The 18,178-nt window shown below is 39.5% G+C and overlaps 1 protein-coding gene across 3 annotated transcripts in view; it reads left to right on the top strand.

The window, feature by feature from the left end:
• EML4 (EMAP like 4) overlaps nt 1-17,702 on the top strand; it is a gene marked incomplete at its 5' end in the record, with an annotated part of 158,291 nt that extends 140,589 nt beyond the window's left edge. For 2 of the 3 annotated variants that reach the window (XM_080814856.1, XM_080814855.1), the window contains 6 exons: nt 493-581; nt 2,245-2,342; nt 11,227-11,314; nt 11,861-11,959; nt 14,211-14,341; nt 14,959-17,702. In XM_080814856.1, coding sequence (XP_080670982.1) covers nt 493-581; nt 2,245-2,342; nt 11,227-11,314; nt 11,861-11,959; nt 14,211-14,341; nt 14,959-15,432 — 979 coding nt within the window. In that variant the 3' untranslated portion in view covers nt 15,433-17,702. The remainder of the gene's footprint in view (nt 1-492; nt 582-2,244; nt 2,343-11,226; nt 11,315-11,860; nt 11,960-14,210; nt 14,342-14,958) is intronic. The other variant, XM_080814857.1, reaches the window with a different exon arrangement.
• Nucleotides 17,703-18,178: the final 476 nt, after the last annotated feature.

The raw sequence follows: 18,178 nt of genomic DNA, 5'->3' as shown, positions 1-18,178 counted from the left end.
CACTGAACCGCCTGTTCCCTCAGTGTTCAGCTAACCTATCCTACATCCTTACTAAAGGTTTTTCTGTGTCTTCTATTGTTCATTTCCCTTTTATGACCTTCTCTATTGTGTATGGTCACCATCAGTGAAATTGGCTCTTAATTGTCCTTTGTTTCAATTGACTCATTTCTTTTTCCCCATCTCTGGTTTAATCTTCAAAAACACTGATCCTGTCATCTTAATTTTCTGTTTAGATGCTACCTAGCAAAGAGACCCAGTTGGCATTGAGTGATTACCTAAATAGAAATGAGAACGTGCCTAGGTCCATATATATACATTGTATTTAGCAACATTTTGCAAAATTTATCCTTCAGTGGATGATGGAAACGTGATATTTAAAGGCATTATTAAAATTCATTGAAATTTTTTAAAAGGGAGAAAAAGTCAGCAATCTTTTTTTTTTTCTTTAAGTGCTAATATCTGAAGAAAATTTTGATTTTTACTTCTTAACAGGTGGTTTGTTCTGGATGCAGAAACCAGAGATCTAGTTTCTATCCACACAGATGGGAATGAACAGCTCTCTGTGGTGCGCTATTCAGTAGGTAGGCGGATTTACCCCCGTCCTGGCACTCAAAGCATTTATCTGTCAGTGCATATTTTCACTTCCACTAAAACTGACTACTTTTTTCTTTACTCTCTAAACTTGTTAACTATTGAATATGTTTCCCCCAACATCAGATTAAATTCTGTTGCGGGAAACTGCAAAAGATCTTCTAAAGTTAAACAACATTCTAAATCATCAAGCAAATTTAGAATGAACTGTTACAACTGCATTTGCAGTTGAAAGCAGAATACAGTCAAATCCCATTTTGGGGGAATTACACATACTTGGGTTTTTTAATAGGTGTTAGGCTGAATGTTACATCTATTTAGCAATCTTTTTTGTATGTAAGAAGATACAAGTATAGTAATATTCAAAATACACACTATTAGAGGCTGTTCAAGTTCTTTAAAATCTAGTTGTATTACTGGCTACATAGTCATGATTTTGTTACTTAGATAAAATACTCAGCAACTCATAAGAATTTGATAAATTCATTTAGCCTTGTTTGAATAATTTTTTATACTTTATTCAGAATGTTAATTATGTTTCCATAATATTCCCATTCCCTTTTCCCATTATTAATATGGTTTCCATTCATGTTATTCTTCCATGGAGTTAGTGTGAGTGACATTTGCTTATATTTGAAAATGTATTCTAGTCCTTAGATCAGTGTGGGATTCAAAGGCTCTTTTTGATTGCTTCTAAGTTGTTTAAAAGGAAGCGCAGAATACTGTTCTCTGAGTTAAACATGGAAGGAAGAGTATTTGCTCAGACTATAAGCCTGACAAGTTATCTTAAAGCCGAAAAGGTTTTCTGTTTGGCTTGGCTTTTTTAGTGCTGTCCTAGCAAATTGCTACAAATGTAGCAATTAAAATCCAAAGATCAGTTGGACTCTATTGACCATCTGTTCTGTGGTAAGAACAATAGAAGAGACCATAAAAGAAGAGAACATAGTCCCTTCCCAAGTTGGAGAGTCATGTGTGCTCAGCTGAAATGAGCAGTTGAACACTCAGCTCATGAGTGCTATGTACTTAGACCCATAAGAGCTCGTTAACTTCCCTGGAGCCAGTGTGTAACTAACTAGAAGGAGATGATCCCGGAGTCCACGACCTTTGAGTATCTCCAAGAAATGACTGGACTAGATGGCCATGTTTTTCAAGTGTGCTTAGTGATGGAAGGGTTCATTCATCAAATACCAAATAAGAAAAGACAAATATCATATAATCTCACTGATACGAGGAATTTGAGAAACAAGAGAGAGGATCATAGGGGAAGGAAGGGAAAAATGAAACAAGAGGAAACCAGTGAGGGAGACAAACCGTAAGAGACTCTTAATCTCAGGAAACATACTGGAGGGGAGGGGAGTGGGAGGGATAGGGTGGCTGGGTGATGGACACTGGGGAGGGCATGTGCTATGGTGAGTGCTGTGAATTGTGTAAGTCTGATGAATCACAGACCTGTACCCCTGAAATAAATAATACATTATATGTTAAGAAATCTTTAAAAAGTAAGTCTTTTTTGGTTTGCCTCAAAAAAAAAAATGCAAAGTAATAGTTAAATTGGTGAGATTTAACATTTGTAAAATATCATTTAGTACAGGTCCAATAAAATAGCAGCTCAGTACATTTCTCTAGTTAACATTTTTTCCTGTCTCATTCTAGATGGCACCCTCCTGGCTGTAGGATCTCATGACAACTTTATTTACCTCTATGTAGTCTCAGAAAATGGAAGAAAATATAGCAGACATGGAAAGTGCACTGTAAGTATTGAAGTAAAATAAATTAAGCTGTAAAATTGTTGGAAAATTTTACTTGTGATAAGAAGTTAGATTTTTACATTGATGTACCCATTGTTTTACTATCCTTAACTGCTTTAAATTTTAATCTCTTTGAAAACAGATTTACTTTAACAGCAGAATATTGCAGTTCCCTGTGTGATTTAGAAGTCTTTTTTCTTTTGATGGGAGTTTAATATCTGTCTGTTTCTGACTAGTTTTAAGGCAGTGTCTTAAATCAAAGCTATTTCCATAGGAAACCCTTAGAATAATACTTTTTGAAAATTGATGTGAGTCAGAAATGAAAGGGTATCTCACTTTTAATCCCAGTGTCCCACATTCCTGTCCACCGCCAACACCCTGCAATTTCCTGTATCACCTCTTTTACCACTAAAGTAAAATAATTTATATGGAGATCTGTCTGCATTAAGAGAGTTAACAGAAGCATATTTCCTTGAATTTGTTCTGATTGACTTTGTTATCATTGTAGGGTAAACTTGATTCGGTTCTGTAGACGTACTGAGTACACCTTATGGCAAGCATTCTGCTAACTTAAGAAATGTTCTAGACACCAGGAATATATGTAAGATTTATTCCTTGTCCTCAAAAAGTATACATTTGAGGTGAGGGCAGGACAAGAAAGGCAGGCAATATAGCATAGTGGTTAAGAGCACCGACTTGGGATCAGATTACCTGGATTTAAATTCTTATTTCACCAATTACAAGCTAGTGTGACCTTGGGAAGTTACTTATATCTCTGTTTCAGTTTTTTTCATCTATAAAATGAGGATAAGAGCAGTTTCTACTTCACTGGATTAAAATAAATTAATGCATATAAAATACTTTGAATAGTGCTTGGCAAGTAATAGGTACTCAATATGTGTTAACTATTTTTATAAAAAATGAAGTAGCTTGGTGTGTGTGTGAGGAAAGGTTTAGAAAATTACTTGATGAAATAGTGGTTAGTGGCGGCACACATCACAAAATAGTTTTAGGGGGATAAATAAAAGACTTAATTTTTAGAAACATATACATAAGTGAAACCCAGGCCATTACTATTCCAAGAAGAGACTTGTTTATATACTTTGTGCACACACATGTGAACATACACACACATGTTTTGTACCATAGGCTAAAACCAGCCTATAAAATGATCTACAAACAACATCAAAGTTTTAGAATTTATCCAGAATATTTTTTTTGCCTTGCTAACAGTTATGAATCATTACCTATTAATTTATTGAAATGTCTTTTAATTGATTATCATGATATTTGTGATACAAAATAGTACAGTAATGCTTCATTGTAACCACATGAGCAAATGAAATGTTCCACTGAAAGAAATTTTCAGGTTACTGTAGTTTACCCTACCAGGCACCAAGTTTTTCTTAATTTTTCACTCCAACCTTTTTTTAAAAGTTCGTATCTTAATAAATAAGAGTATATCAATTAAAGTATAATCTTGTAGAATCACAAAATTTCACAGGGAGCTCTGTAGCACACACTTGGCTCAGCTCTTATTTTACTGATGTAGGACTTGTCTTTGGTCACATCTTGATGTGGCAAATCCAGGGCTGACCCTCTTCTTTTAGTAGAGCAGACTTTCCAGTGTAATGTTAAATGCCTCAGATTTTTCTGTGTTTATCTCATTGTCTTGTGCTCTTATGGTACAACTGATCCAGAAAGGAAACAGCAGGGAATGACACTAGATAATGAGAATGACCTTGGAAGTGTTGAGAAATGGCAAGCTTATCAATTGCATGAGACTTGGCCTTCTCCAATTAAGCAGCTTTTACCTTTAAGGCATTTGAAAGTATTATTTTGAGATATCCTTAGGAACTGTTAAAGTTGATAGTACTGTTGGAGGCTATAATGAAAGGCTCAGCTACTCTGCTTTTCTAATTATCGAATGTTCTGTGCTTTGCTTCCCGCTGTCACTTTTCCTTGCGGTCTGCTTCCACCAGCTGGTCTTACAGTTTCATGGTAACTGCTTTTATCTCATCTGCTAGGGTATAGGACAGACAGAATGGAGCTAATGCTGGTTTTGCCGCTTACTAGATTGAGACTTTAGGCAAGTTAATTAACTTCTTTGAGTCTTAATTTTATTATCTTAAAATTGGGCATTATAATAGTTCCTACTATATAGGATTGTTGTGAAGACTGGGAACTACTCTCAGAGTTGCAAATACAAATGCTGTTTCTATTTTATTTCTAGTACCAGTACTAGTCAGTATTTAAGTAACCACCATAGTTTAGAACTTTAGAGAATCTCCCTTTAATGAGTTAGCCAAGGAGTTGGAGCCTGTCCCTCTTTGTGGCATCATTTTATGTGCAAATGTCAGTTGAGAAGATGACTGGTACCCAAGAAAACTGAACAAGCGAGGCATGCTTGACAAGGTTACTACAGGCCAAGGCCTCACTCACGGTCATAAGCTAAAAAACAAAACAAGATCCATTTTAGAGAAATGGACTCACATCATGCAAATTCTCCAAAACTGTCTTATAAAATACCAATTTCTAAAAGCTAACTGGTAGGGGACTGAATCCTAGTTTCTTCTGGCCAATCAGGTTTTCTCTCTATAAGCAACCCTCAGGAAACCAACTCAGAATCAGAATGTTAGTTTATTCATTTAAAATAAGGTATATAAATGCCAAGGGGACAGGACATGCCCATCCTCCAGCCAGTACTTCCCTTCAGGCAAAAATATGCATGTGAAACCAGAGTATAATCAGGATGTAGGCAGCCTTGGCACCTACATCCCCAGTAGTCAGTAGCTGCTCCTGGGTCTGGTCTTAAGGTCCCTCTATCCTAGACATTAGGTGGGTACTGTCCACATTTGCCTCTGTGACTCCTTGGTGACCACCCACCTGAATAACACTTTTTTGGGCAGATTCATACATGCAGCCAGGTTGTACCCTATCCTTGCCGGCCTTGGACCTATGATGACTCTTACTTCTTGGCCTTTTTCTGCTCTGACTTACACTATGTTGATTGTAAAGTTAACTCTTGGAGGTTCCTGGGACACCTCTACTGCAATTTCTGTAAATACACAAAACTTGATCTTCCAGTCATTGAATTTACTTGCTATTACGTAGCAACCTCAAACACCTCGTTTGTTTACTACACATGGTCCCAGGCCTTCTCTTGGAAGAAACCCCAGTGATCTTCCAAGAAGTAATCTGCTCCTTATGAACCTGACCTCTCTGGGCAGGCTGAGGGATGGAGAGGAAGAGAGAATGGAGTCATCCCTCTATACTGTTTGTCTGTGGCAGCCTTTCATTTTCTCTTCTGTGACCTCTGTCCTCTGACTTCCAGGGTGTGCCCCTGGGAGCACTGCTTACGGGCTCCCCCTGGGTGCTCTGCACTCCCTCCAGCACACACCGCAAGCCTGCTCTACCAGATCTGTGGCATTTTCTGCCTGGTAATTAGACCATATAATTTAAAATAACCTTTTTTCTTTCTTTTACTTTCCATGAAAACATCCATCTTCTTAGTGTTTAGCACATATTAGAGAAAGTGGTTTGATTAAACTGTAGGATTCAGGGGTTCATGGCTGTATCACATATTGACTGTGTAGCAGTTTGATTTAGTTCTTTTTGAAAGCGCGTGTGCACTTGCATGAGTATGCTCGCACGAGCTGGAGTCAGTGGGGGCAGGGGCAGAGGGAGAGCGAATCTCAAGCAGACTCCATGCTGAGCGTAGAGCTGGGCTTGATCACATGACTTTGAGATCATGAACTGAACTGAAACCAGGACCCTGACTTCTAAGTGACTGAGCCACCCAGGCAGCCCTAAGCAGTTTGATACTGTAACTGCTTCTATAGAAAAGTTTATTTTAAAAAAAAGGGGGGGGCTTTGGGTTCTGGAGCTCTTTTTAACTTGTCTCCTGCAAAGCCCTAACGTTGGGAGTGGGGCTAAGCTGGGCTGGTATGGATATGATTTTCTTTGCTTTGCATATTGGGCATTTCTTATAATATTTAATGTGTAAGAAAGATCTTACAGCTAAAAGGAATTTGAAGACCGCTGGTTGGTTATCTGAAATTCCTTGAGGAATGTGAGTTGAGGATTGTGAAGTTTTACAATCTTGTTGCTTTCCGCACAGTTTCTTTATCTCAGCTGTGCTATTTTGAAATGTACTGAAAAAGTCCTTAGTTACTTGTAAATTCCTTTTCTTAAAATGCTACTCTGAAATTACTTTCTGCTCATCTTCAGTGTTAGAGAAATGGTAAAAGATAAGCATGAATTAAATGCTGTGCTCTCTGACCTGGGCTTAAACTCTGGCTCCACCATTTCTTCATGAAGTTACAAAACCTCTCTCTGCCCCCTGGACTTGTTCTCTGCTAAGTAGGCACCCTCATGCAGGCTGCTGGGAGACCCAGAGTTGACCATGGATACACTGTGCCGAGTATATTCTCTGCTCAGTGTTGGATGCCAGCAGCCCCAGCAGCATTGTACTCGGTAACTAGATGAGCCCTGGGTTGTACTTAGGGGTGTTTTTCAGCATTTAATATGAATCTGTGAAAGTGCAAGAAGAGTTTTCTAATTATGGATAATTGTGTATTTTCCTTGAAAGAGTTTAAGTGTTCTGATTAACCTAAAGTTTCTATTCTACTTGCAGTAGGATTAAGATGACTTTATTCTACACCCGATTGCCAACATACTGGCTTTCTGCTTGACTCGAATTCCTATATTCCTTTTAACACTGCTGCTCTGAGATGGTAACATAGGAAATGAAGTATATTGAAGTTGCAGTGATGCACTGTTTCATAGAGTCTGTTAGGATAGGAAAGAAGTGCTGGTAAAAGTAAGTGTCCTTTTTGCCAGGAGTTTGATAATTGAAAATATACATCAAAGAAGAAAAAAGTCTAAAACTGTCTGCTTAGAAATCTCTAAGAAACTAATCCATAAAACTTACCAGTATTTCAGTAAGGCATTAGGATTCATTGTTACTGTAACAGGATATATGCAGTACCTGGTGACTTAAAAAAAAATGAGGGATGTGTTCTCATTTAAGCAGAAGTCATCAGAGACTCAAAATCTTTCTTTCTTTATGTTCTTTCATTCTCCGGTTATCAGATCCTCATTCCAGGAGGAAAGGATTAGACCGGGGAAAGGTACTTCTCCTAAGTCCATTCTCTGAAAGTTTCCCTGGAAGCCCCACTCAGTGATTTCTGGCACCCAAGCTGCAGAAGGGGTTGGGAAATCAGTGTTTCGGCTCCATCCTTCAGGGAAGGGGGCGGAATGTGGATTGACTAGACAGCTGTTCAGGACACTGAAGAATAGCTTTCCCTGGGGGCACCTGGCCGGCTCAGTTGGGAGAGAATGCAGCTCTTGACCTCGGGATGGTTGAGTTAGAGCTCCACATGGCCTGTAGAGATTACTTAAATAAAAATACATATATCTATTTTAAAAAAAAAGAAAAGCTTTCCCTTGAACCAGCAAAAGAGAGCATCAGAAACATGATGGGGTGGGGGGCACCTGGATGGCTCAATCGGGTAAGTGGTTAAGTGTCTAAAAGTGTCTGCCTTCTGGCTTGGGTCATGATCTGGGGGTCCTGGGATGAGCCCCAAGTCATGCTCCCTGCTCACCGGGAAGCCTGCCTCTTCCTCTGCCTCTCCCTCCCTTTGCTTCTGCGCATGCTCTCCCTTTCTCTCTCTTAAATAAATCAATAAATTTTTTAAAAAAGAAATGCAGTTGCGGGGGGAACATCCTGTTCTCAAAAGCAACAAACTGTAGATGTTTTGAGAATAAATCTAGCAAATAAAGTACAGGAAACATGGTTGAAAAAAAGAACTGAAAAAATAGAGACATAATGTGTTTTTAGATTAAAAGACTTGATAAAAATATCCGTTCTCTACAAATTCCTCTCTAAACTTGATGCCATCTTACTTAAGTTTTCAGCATTGATAAAGTGGTTCTAAAGTTCATCTGAAATTTTCCACATCCCACAAAACTATCACAGTTGGCTAGAAATAGGCAGATAGACTAATCGAACAGAAGAGAGAGTCCAGAAACAGATGTCTGTTTATATGGAAATCTAGATAACAAAAGAGGTATTTCAAATCCATAGAGTGCGAATGGACTGTTCTCTACCTGCATTTTCCAGCATCACAGCTACTAACCATAACTTTCTGTTCGTGAAACTTAAGTACAATCCAGTTCCATTTCAAGTACTCAGAAGCCACAGGTGGCTAGTTGCTGCTGCACTGGACTGTGTACATACACAACACTTTAATTACTACAGAAAGTTCTAAAGGACAGCACTGCTCTAGATGGTGGGGGGAGTCACCTGAATACCTCCTTACAGAAAAGGCTAGATCCCTAACTCTAGGCCTTGCTACTTTTTAAAAAACTCTTCATGTAATTTTAATATATAACCAGGGTTGCAACTCATTGATGTAGATGATCCTCTCAGTGACAAAGATTTAGCTAAAATATTTCTCTTTTTTTTTCAGAGTAGTATTTTTGGGCTTCATCTATTACTATGATTACTTAATAATAGTAATGAAAGTGCCAGCTTAGAGTACTTTACTGTTTCTTTTCAAGGAAGTATACTAGATTTTGCTCCCAACTGTGTCTCATGCCCTTGGGGTGGAATGTGAGGCTACCTTCCCTCAAGCAGTGCACGTACCTTCCGTGGCCTGTGAGCGGGGCAAGGACTTTCCAGGGTGCTGTCTGGGAAGGTAACATTATAGACCCCAGTTACATTTAATCTTCTCTTTGCTTATATATTGGAATCCATACCAGGGAAAAAGTACTCAGTTCGTTTTTCCAGTACAAATTGGTAACTTCCCCAAAGTCTTTTCTGTATTGGGTACTTTTTCTACTCAGCCCCCCCCCTTTTTTTTTAAGATTTATTTATTTGTTTGACAGAAATCACAAGTAGGCAGAGAGGGGGAAGTCCTTTCTGTATTGGGTAGGCAGAGAGAGGGGGAAGCAGGCTCCCCGCTAAGCAGAGAGCCCGACGCGGGGCTCGATCCCAGGACCCTGAGATCATAACCTGAGCCGAAGGCAGAGGCTTTCACCCACTGAGCCACCCAGGCGCCCCTCAGGGGCCCTTTTTGAGAATACTTTATACTCATTAACCTTCTAAATATGTTCTGTGTCCAATACAGATGGAACTACATGAATATTATGTATACAATGCTTCTGATGCTCCTCTAAATAATGTTATTAAAGCCTTTTCACAGAGTCCCAGATGATATTTTTAAATATTTCTACATTAGTGTGAATGCTTCTTGGAGGACGGCACTTTGCCTGGTTAATCTGTTAATGTCCTTCGTGCACGTAGCCAGCAGTTTTCTTATCTGAGAGGCATGGCTTCTAATGCCAGAGCCAGGCATCATGCGTACCATGGAAAGGATTTGTGTGAACCTTATCCTCCTGCCAGATTCAGAAAATATCCAGTAACCATATGTGTCCTTCTGGCTTTGAAACTTGATTTCTTGTGAAGTTGGTAGGTCTCCATTTTGCTTAGCAAGTGATTCCCAAGTTTTTTTCCAGTATACCTCCTAAACTCGGGATTTCAGGCACTTCACAGTTCTCAAATTCACAGCATTTAAATGTATTTAAATGTATAAATATATTTGTCATATAGCACTGTGAGGGAGATCATAGCTCCAGAGAGGTGTTGTTAGACTTCAGGATAATGGAGTAATTAGAATACTATGTGAATCATTAGAAACTGCATCTAATGTACTTTGAGTTTTTTAATTTAAAAAAATATGTGCAGAAAGCTAGTAATTCAAAAACTACAATAGAAAGTAAATATGCTTTACTGCAGACTATAGTGCTTTTGAGTCTCATTGTGCCACCATTAAGATTTGTGTGTGATTTATCTTAGAAATCCTCAAATGCTTACATAGAAAGGCAACAAAATACAGCATTTAATAGGTTTTTTTTGGTCTTAATTCCCACAGTGTTAGTAAGAACTAGACCAGAAAAAGATCATGTCTCCTGTTCAAGGAATGTTTTAATGAGTCAGATGGTCATATTGGATCCAGCTGTTCTGAAGGAGTACATATTGGGTGACTTTTCCCCAGAAATATTCTTTGGAGATAAAGAGTTTTTCTAGGAGACCTCCCCATGCCCATGTATCTGTGCCACATTCCCCAGCTTTGGGGCTGTACCGTGGGTGCTAAGCAGCAGCCCAGGAAAACTGTACTCTCTGTGATCAACCTGGAACCCTTACTTCATTCTTGAAAACTAAGTCCTTCTAAAGGGGACACCAGTGACTTAAAAATAGGCCTAAGGGTAGGTGATCTGTGAAGTGTCCTTTAAGGCACAAACCTGTGAGACTCCTCTTGGAAGTCTGACACAGGTAGTAGGTGCGTGTTGCTGCTGTCTGGGTGGAAAGGCCAGCAAGATACTCCCAAGTTGCAGGTGCTGAGTGTGTCCCACTGTAGTGAGATCCCTTTTTTGTTCCAAAGTTGTTTTGTTTTTGTTAAGATTTTATTCATTTATTTTAGAGAGAGAATGCCAGAGCACGGGGAGGAACAGAGGGAGAGGGACAAGCCGACTCCACACTGAGCACAGAGCCCGATGCAGGGCTTGATCCCATGACTCTGACATTGTGACCTGAGCAGAATCAAGAGTCGGATGCTCCACCAGCCGAGCCACCTTTCACCCCCATTCCAGAGTAATCCTAGAACTCTTCGTGTATCACTTGGTATCTTTGCATACCTGCACCTTCAGTTCCCAGCAAGATAGGGTGAAAAAGAACTAGCAAATCAGTTCTAGACGCTGTGATACTCCTCTGTACACATTAGGAATTCCAGATGAATGGCTTCTCAGAAAACCTGTTGGCTACTAAAGTCTTGATTGTTCAGAACGCTAAATGCTTTCTAATAGTTGATCTTTTATTCCCTAGGGACATTCCAGCTATATCACACACCTTGACTGGTCCCCAGACAACAAGTATATAATGTCCAACTCAGGAGACTATGAGATACTGTACTGTAAGTACAAATGATTACATCCAGCTGAGACAGGTCTGTCCAGGGTGCAAATGAACCGGGTGTGCAGAGTGCGCGTGCTGGCTCTCTGACTTGACAGTATGTTACTCTGAGCTCAAGAGTGAAAATCTCAAATGTAGTTCACTTCTCCAAGAAAGTAACGAGTTAATTTACATATGTAGACATGTAGTCCTAAGAAATTACTAGGGAGATTGCTGCTTTAACCCACTGAACCACCCAGGTGCTCTGAGATTGCTGCTCTAATATGGCTTTGTATTTAACTTTTCCTGGAGAGAAGAAAAAGTATAATACATGGGCACTTATGCTTTTTAAAGAAAGAACAATTTCAGTGGGGAACAGTTTTATAATTTTATAAACCCTGTTAAAGGGAACACTTTATTTTTCCTTTTTAAATGTATCTTAATGTTTTTCAGTGTATGGATTTCAGTGTATGGATTACAAATAAACATAGCTAGTTTGAATCAAGATACACTTTCAAATACATTTATACAGGCACTATGACTATATTTCCTGTTTCTGAATTTAAAGGGGACATTACACATGGCTGCAAACTAATCAGGAATCGATCAGATTGTAAGGACACTGATTGGACAACCTATACCTGCGTACTAGGCTTTCAAGTCTTTGGTAAGAACATGACACCTGATGGGAAAAGATGGTTTGTGGGTGTTCTTGTACATAGTAATTACTTGCTTAAATTTCTAAATGAAAAAGAGTCTGTGTGTGTTCTTCAGTGTTATCACTATTAATGTCAGATACGAGAAATCAAGTGTATTAGGATCAAACCAATATGAAGTTCTCTGCAAAATCCAGCAGACTTTTGGTCCTTAATACAAAAGACACTTGAAAGAAGTATACATAATAGCACAGATTGCCTTCCCATTTTTTTTCCTCCACATGAAAACTGAGGTATTTTAATTTGTAAAAGCATTTTTAAAATAGCTTAATTGAGCATAACACATAATTTCACCTTCTTAAAGAGAACAGTACAGGGGTTTTAGAACTGTAGTGTGGCCATCATCACTGTCTAATTTGAGATTTTCATCACCCCAGTAAGAAACCTTCTACCCATAAGCAGTCACTCCCTACTCCTCCCCACCCCTGTACCCACCAGCCACTAATCTTTCTTTCTCTAATAACTTGCTTATTCTGGACTTTCATGTAGAATGTTTTCAAGACCAATCCACACTGTAGCATGTGTCAGCACTTTCTTTTATGGCTGAGTGAGAGCCCTTTTACGCATATTGTACGCATACACCACATTTTGTTTATCTGCCATCAGGTGACGAGACACTTGGGTTGTTTCTACTTTTCAGCTAATACAGATAATGCTGCTTTGAACAAGCATGTTCAAGGTTTTCTATAGACATGTTTTCATTTCCCTTGAACTATACCTAGGAGTGGAATTCCAGAGTCCAGTGGTAACCTTGTGTTTAACCTTTTGAAGAACTGCCAGACTGTTTGCCAAAGTGGCTGCTCTACTTACATTCCCGCTAGCATGACTTTCCAGGATTCTATTTCCCCACGTCCTTGTCAGCAGTTCTTACTCTCTTGCATGTGAATGTCCAGGTGTCCCAGCAACATTTGTCGAAATATAAAGGCATTTTTCGGAAATGTTATTTAAAGATAAAATTTGGAAATCATTCCTAATCTCATGTTTTAGATATTTCTCAAAATCTTTTCCTGTGACCGTTTTCTAAGCCCTTCCCAATCTGGGGGTACCCTTCTGAAAAAGTTACAAGACAAATGGAAAAGATAATAAAGCCTTGTCTGCGAAGTATAAAAAAGAGATGTTCTACTCAGTACTTAGAATACTGGATACGAGGGGGACATCAAAACCTAAAGCAATGTTCAGAATATTAATACTTTTCCCTTTAACAACATCTCTGCCTTCTGACAGTTGTGCTCTCTCTTCCAGCCTGATCGTAGATCAGAACAGTTCTTTATGCTGTGTACATGAGAAAAATAATCCATTGTAGGTCCCTGTGCTAAACACAACTGCTGTAGAGACAGAAGAGAGTACTGGGCTGACAAGAAATTAAAAACTAACTAACTCGTCCATATACAATTTCATTATTCTGGGTGAAGCTGAAACAGTAGCCAACAGTAATATTTAAGAGATGTCAGTTAAGAAGTGTTTTGATGTGTTTTAGTGAATTTACCAAAAACTTACTTGTTCTCTAGAATAGCACGGAACCACAGGAGGCCAGCATCTCAGCCCTTCTGTATTCCGTAATTTCCATCTAGTCTTAATAGGGTTTTGTGCTAATTATGTTGAACGTGATCATCAGTGCCTAATGATTCAGAATGATTAAATTTGTTATGTCTCTGGATATAAATAATAGTTGCATGAAAATTCTGTGGGATAGCATGGTAGACTAGTGGGTGGCCTGTGCATTTCCATTAAGATAAAGAATTTTGGAGGTTTTCTTTGAAGTGCCTGCCTGCAGAGAACAGCACGGAAAGTGTGTGTACATTTCACACGGCTTCCCCAGAGTCTGCTGGGAAGAACTAGAGCCTTTGTGTTCCTGCACTTTGCTGTACGAGTAAACAGAATTTCCCCTCCGACTAGAAACTTTAAAAAGGAAGAGCTTATTTGCGGAGGGGAGTTAAGCTAAAACTATTTGTTAGCACCACCTGCTGGTTACTAGTGAGTGAGTATTTTTGTGTCTTTAAATTTTCCATCTTGAGGCTGTTTTCACTGAATTTTATTAGATTTTTAGGTAAAACTTCATTCTTTGACACACTGAACCACTAAGAAATTTGTAAGAGAAATGTTAGCAGCTAAGTTTAAGATTCTAAAATTAAATAAACCCACATGGCATCGCAGTTATATTTTAGACTCATTTTTCCACACCCCCGTGTTTCCGTATCAAAGGTGTCTGGCCAGAAGGATCCGACGGGACCGATATCAATGCACTGGTGCGATCACACAACAGGAAGGTGATTGCTGTTGCTGATGACTTTTGCAAAGTTCATCTGTTTCAGTATCCCTGCTCCAAAGCAAAGGTAAAATCAATTTATTAAAAACAAGTGTTGTAGGGCCTTTTGTTTGGGATATTTTTGTGTTGCTGGTGAGAAGAGATGCGCAGTTACTCCTCACTGTGATGCCGAGGGGCCCGGGGCATGGGGCAGCATCCAGGCCAGCGCTGCTTGTTTACTCCTTCACCATTATTAAGGTCCAGAAGACCATTAGAGAAGACAGCAGATGTTTTATTATTTTTAGTTTATCAGTAATTTTTAATAGATATTTAAATGTCTCCTAAACCTACTAAAATATTTTGTTGCACATACAATCAACATTATAAAGCTCCTGGAGCAATTTCCTAAATCACCTTCCATCCTACCACCTAGTAAATTCTCCCCTAGCCGTCTCAGCAGAAAGTAATTAATCTAACGGACTATTTATTACGTTATTTTTTGAAATAATATGGTCTGACTATATGGATGTATGTTACTCTGTTTCTCCCATAGAAATAAGTATTAAAAGGAAATGACTGCTAGCTCCATTCCTCGGACGTGCTGACTCTGGCTGTGATCTGAATTACCTCCCTTACCTGGTGGCTTCCATTGCTGTAAACAGGCATGTGAAGAATGAGTTTAATTTTCCTGTCTGTTTCTTCCAGGCTCCCAGTCACAAGTACAGTGCCCACAGCAGCCATGTCACCAATGTCAGTTTTACTCATAATGACAGTCACCTGATTTCAACTGGTGGAAAAGACATGAGCATCATTCAGTGGAAACTTGTCGAAAAGTTATCTTTGCCTCAAAATGAGATTGTAGCCGATGGTACTCTAACCAAAGCCCCCATCTCTTCCATTGAAAGTGTCCCACAGTCTGATACTCCCACCCCACCTCCTTCCCATCCCTTTAATGAGACAGCTGAAGAAGAAAGTAGAATAAGCAATTCTCCCACACTTCTGGAGAACAGCCTGGAACAGACTATGGCGCCCAGTGAGGACCACGTCGAGGAGCAGAGTGAAGGGGGCAGTGAAGACCTCGGTGAGCCTATGTATGAGGAGCCATCCACGGAGAACGGCAGGGAGCAGAGTGAGGCCGCTCTTCCCGAGCACCAGCACGACCCCTCGGCCCTGTCTTAACCGGAGGGCTTCAGTGTGACTCTCTCTGCTCCTTCAGCTGCATGTGATCTTGTGACAGTTCAGGTAACAGGCCGGGAGTGAGGGACGTCACTCTCGCAGCTCTGCGTTTCCACACGATGTTTTCGGTAGTCTTACCTGCCGTCTCTTAAGAGCCACTGGCCGGCCCAGCTGAAGGTTGGGTTTGGTGTGTGTTGAGAATTAACCAAACTTAATAGCAGGAAAGACTGAAACATTGTCTCAGAAATTACCCGCATACGTAAGTGGTATGATGTAAATACTGGAAACAAAGACAGCAGTTGTATGGATTTAAAATAAACCCCTTGTTATCTGAACAAGTTTTCTTCAGGAACAACCAGAGGCATCACAAACACTGTTACTCATCTGCTGGCTCAGACTGTGCTACTTTGTTTTTCCCCGGATGCAGAAAAATCAGAAGAAAAAAATGCTCTCTTACTGAGATATCCTCCCACCCCAAATGTGTAGTGGAAATCTTTTAGTTAAAAACTTCAGTATTGCCCCGTGTAGTGGGGTTGCCTTGAGTCCCAGCGCCATTTCCTTACACAAGCACTAGCTGTCCAGATGTGCTTGCCTCATCTGCCGTCTGGTGCTGCCCTTTTCTAAGTCGTCGTGAGGAACAGTCCCTTCATTTCTTGTGTGCAGATCTTATCTTAGAACTAAGAAAGCAGTGGTTTGTTAAAGAGCTTTTAATGTATATTAAACCATTAATACTCAGAAATAATGGATTCCTCCAAGGATTCCTGTACTGGCCGAAACATTTTTCAATGTTTGGCATTCAAGTGAATGGAAGAAGAAAAACCGCATGCCTATAAAACTCAACTGTAAGAATTACTTGGCTAATTTTAGCTTAGCCTTCCTCATAATTTGTTCTTTTGATAATAGGAGAAATATAAATACAGTAAGTTTGAATTGGTGCTTGAAATTCATCAGTTTAGTTGTAGTTTTTATACAGATTATATTGAGGGGTAAGACTGAAAATTACAAATTCTTTTTTATGGAAGTATGAATAACAGTCAGTAATTTTTTATAAATTGCATACTTAACAGACTTGCTACAGATGGTCAGTTTTCTCTGGTAGAGTTGCTGTAAGCCTTGCAGTTCGGACATGGGTGTCCTCTGCTATTTTGGGCAATGCATGTCTTATGCATTGGATAGTTTTGTTTTGTTTCTTGTCAAAAGACTGTTTTTTCTTAAGTACATGTTTCCTACTATAATTACCGACAAATATGCATTTCCTATATATTTGTTTATACATTGATTATAAAAAAACTTTGGATTTATTTTTTAACTTGCTGAATTTTTGTTATTGTTGTTAGATCATGTTTAGAAACTTTGAATGAGTTCAGAAGTCTTAAGTTTAAGTATGCAAGTGTTTACGTGATTGTGCCATTCCAAAGTGCATCAGAACTGTCATTCCCTTCTAGTACCTTCTCAGGAGTAATACAAATCAGGTATCTCATCATCATTTGGTAATTAATATACAAACTCCAGTGAACTCCCAAGGACACTCACATTTATATTCACATGCTGTATGTAAGGGTGCGGGTATGTGTGAAGGGGTGAGTGTGGACACTCTGTGTGTATCTATATAGGAAGATATACGCCACATTGAAAATACTCAGTGTATATCTCTATGTGTATAGGTATATGTCCATGTATATCTCTTTCCTTTTGTTTACAGTCTTTCAAAAAAAAAAAAAAACCTCAAAGTAGTTCTCTTCAGAAGGAGAGAGAGAGATTCCAAGCAATCCATCTTTTTTCAGTATGTTCTATACATAATTTTCAGAGAGCATCAATAATACCAGGCCAGCACGTGTTACTCCCTGCGAGAAGAATACTGAGAAGAACAAGTAGTCCTAGAAGAAAAAGCATTTCTTTAAGCACCTGGGCGATACGGCTCTCCGTGATCAGCAGGGAGTTTATTGAGGGACACCGGTCACCTCTGGGGTTGCTGTGTACAATGAGATTTATATTCGCGATACTCTTGGGTGGAAGTTTCACAAGACACTACTAACGCGCAGAAAGCGTCCCAGCTCTCTATTGCTGGCAACTACTGTTTAATGGTCAATTAAATCTGTGATAATGGTTGCAAGTGGGTGGGATTATGAAATTGTAGATGTTTTTAGGAAAACTTGTGAATGAAAATGAATCCAAGTGTTTCATGTGAAGATGTTGAGCCATTTCTATCATGCATTCCTGTCTCATGGCAGAAAATTTTGAAGATTATAAAATAAAATCATCAAAATGTTTCAGGCGTCTTGACTCTTCGTTTATACGGCTCATTTCCATGACTGTCCGTTATCAAAAGACACGGCAGTTAATCAGCTGATGCTGGGGATACCCCTATTCTGGTCCGAACGAGCCCCACCTCATAATGTTAGAGGAAATGACTTCTGATTATGCTTCCACTTACTAGGGGAGTAGCTTCATTTTAATTTATTTCATGTCTACACTTTCTCTAATGTTTAACATGGGCTAATCCTGGTGATCCTGGTTACCTGCCTGCCGGCCTCCTGTCGCTGCCTCCCCGCAGTCCGCCTCCATGAAGTCCTGGCGCTCGGCAGGGCCCTGCACTCCCAGCGGCCTCCCTCTCCCCCGTGCTGCTTCAGGACACAGCCTCCACCACAACCAGAAATTGGCCGCTCCAAATTTTTCTTTCTGAAAAATCAGGTTGGGAGCATTCTATACCTTAGTTTTTAAAAGCATGGAAATGATGAGGTTTTTTTCA

Source organism: Martes martes (genome assembly GCF_963455335.1).
Source record: "Martes martes genome assembly, chromosome: 9".
Taxonomy (NCBI): domain Eukaryota; kingdom Metazoa; phylum Chordata; class Mammalia; order Carnivora; family Mustelidae; genus Martes; species Martes martes.
Note: the sequence above shows the minus strand (reverse complement) of the source record. Positions and strands in the feature narration are given on the sequence as shown.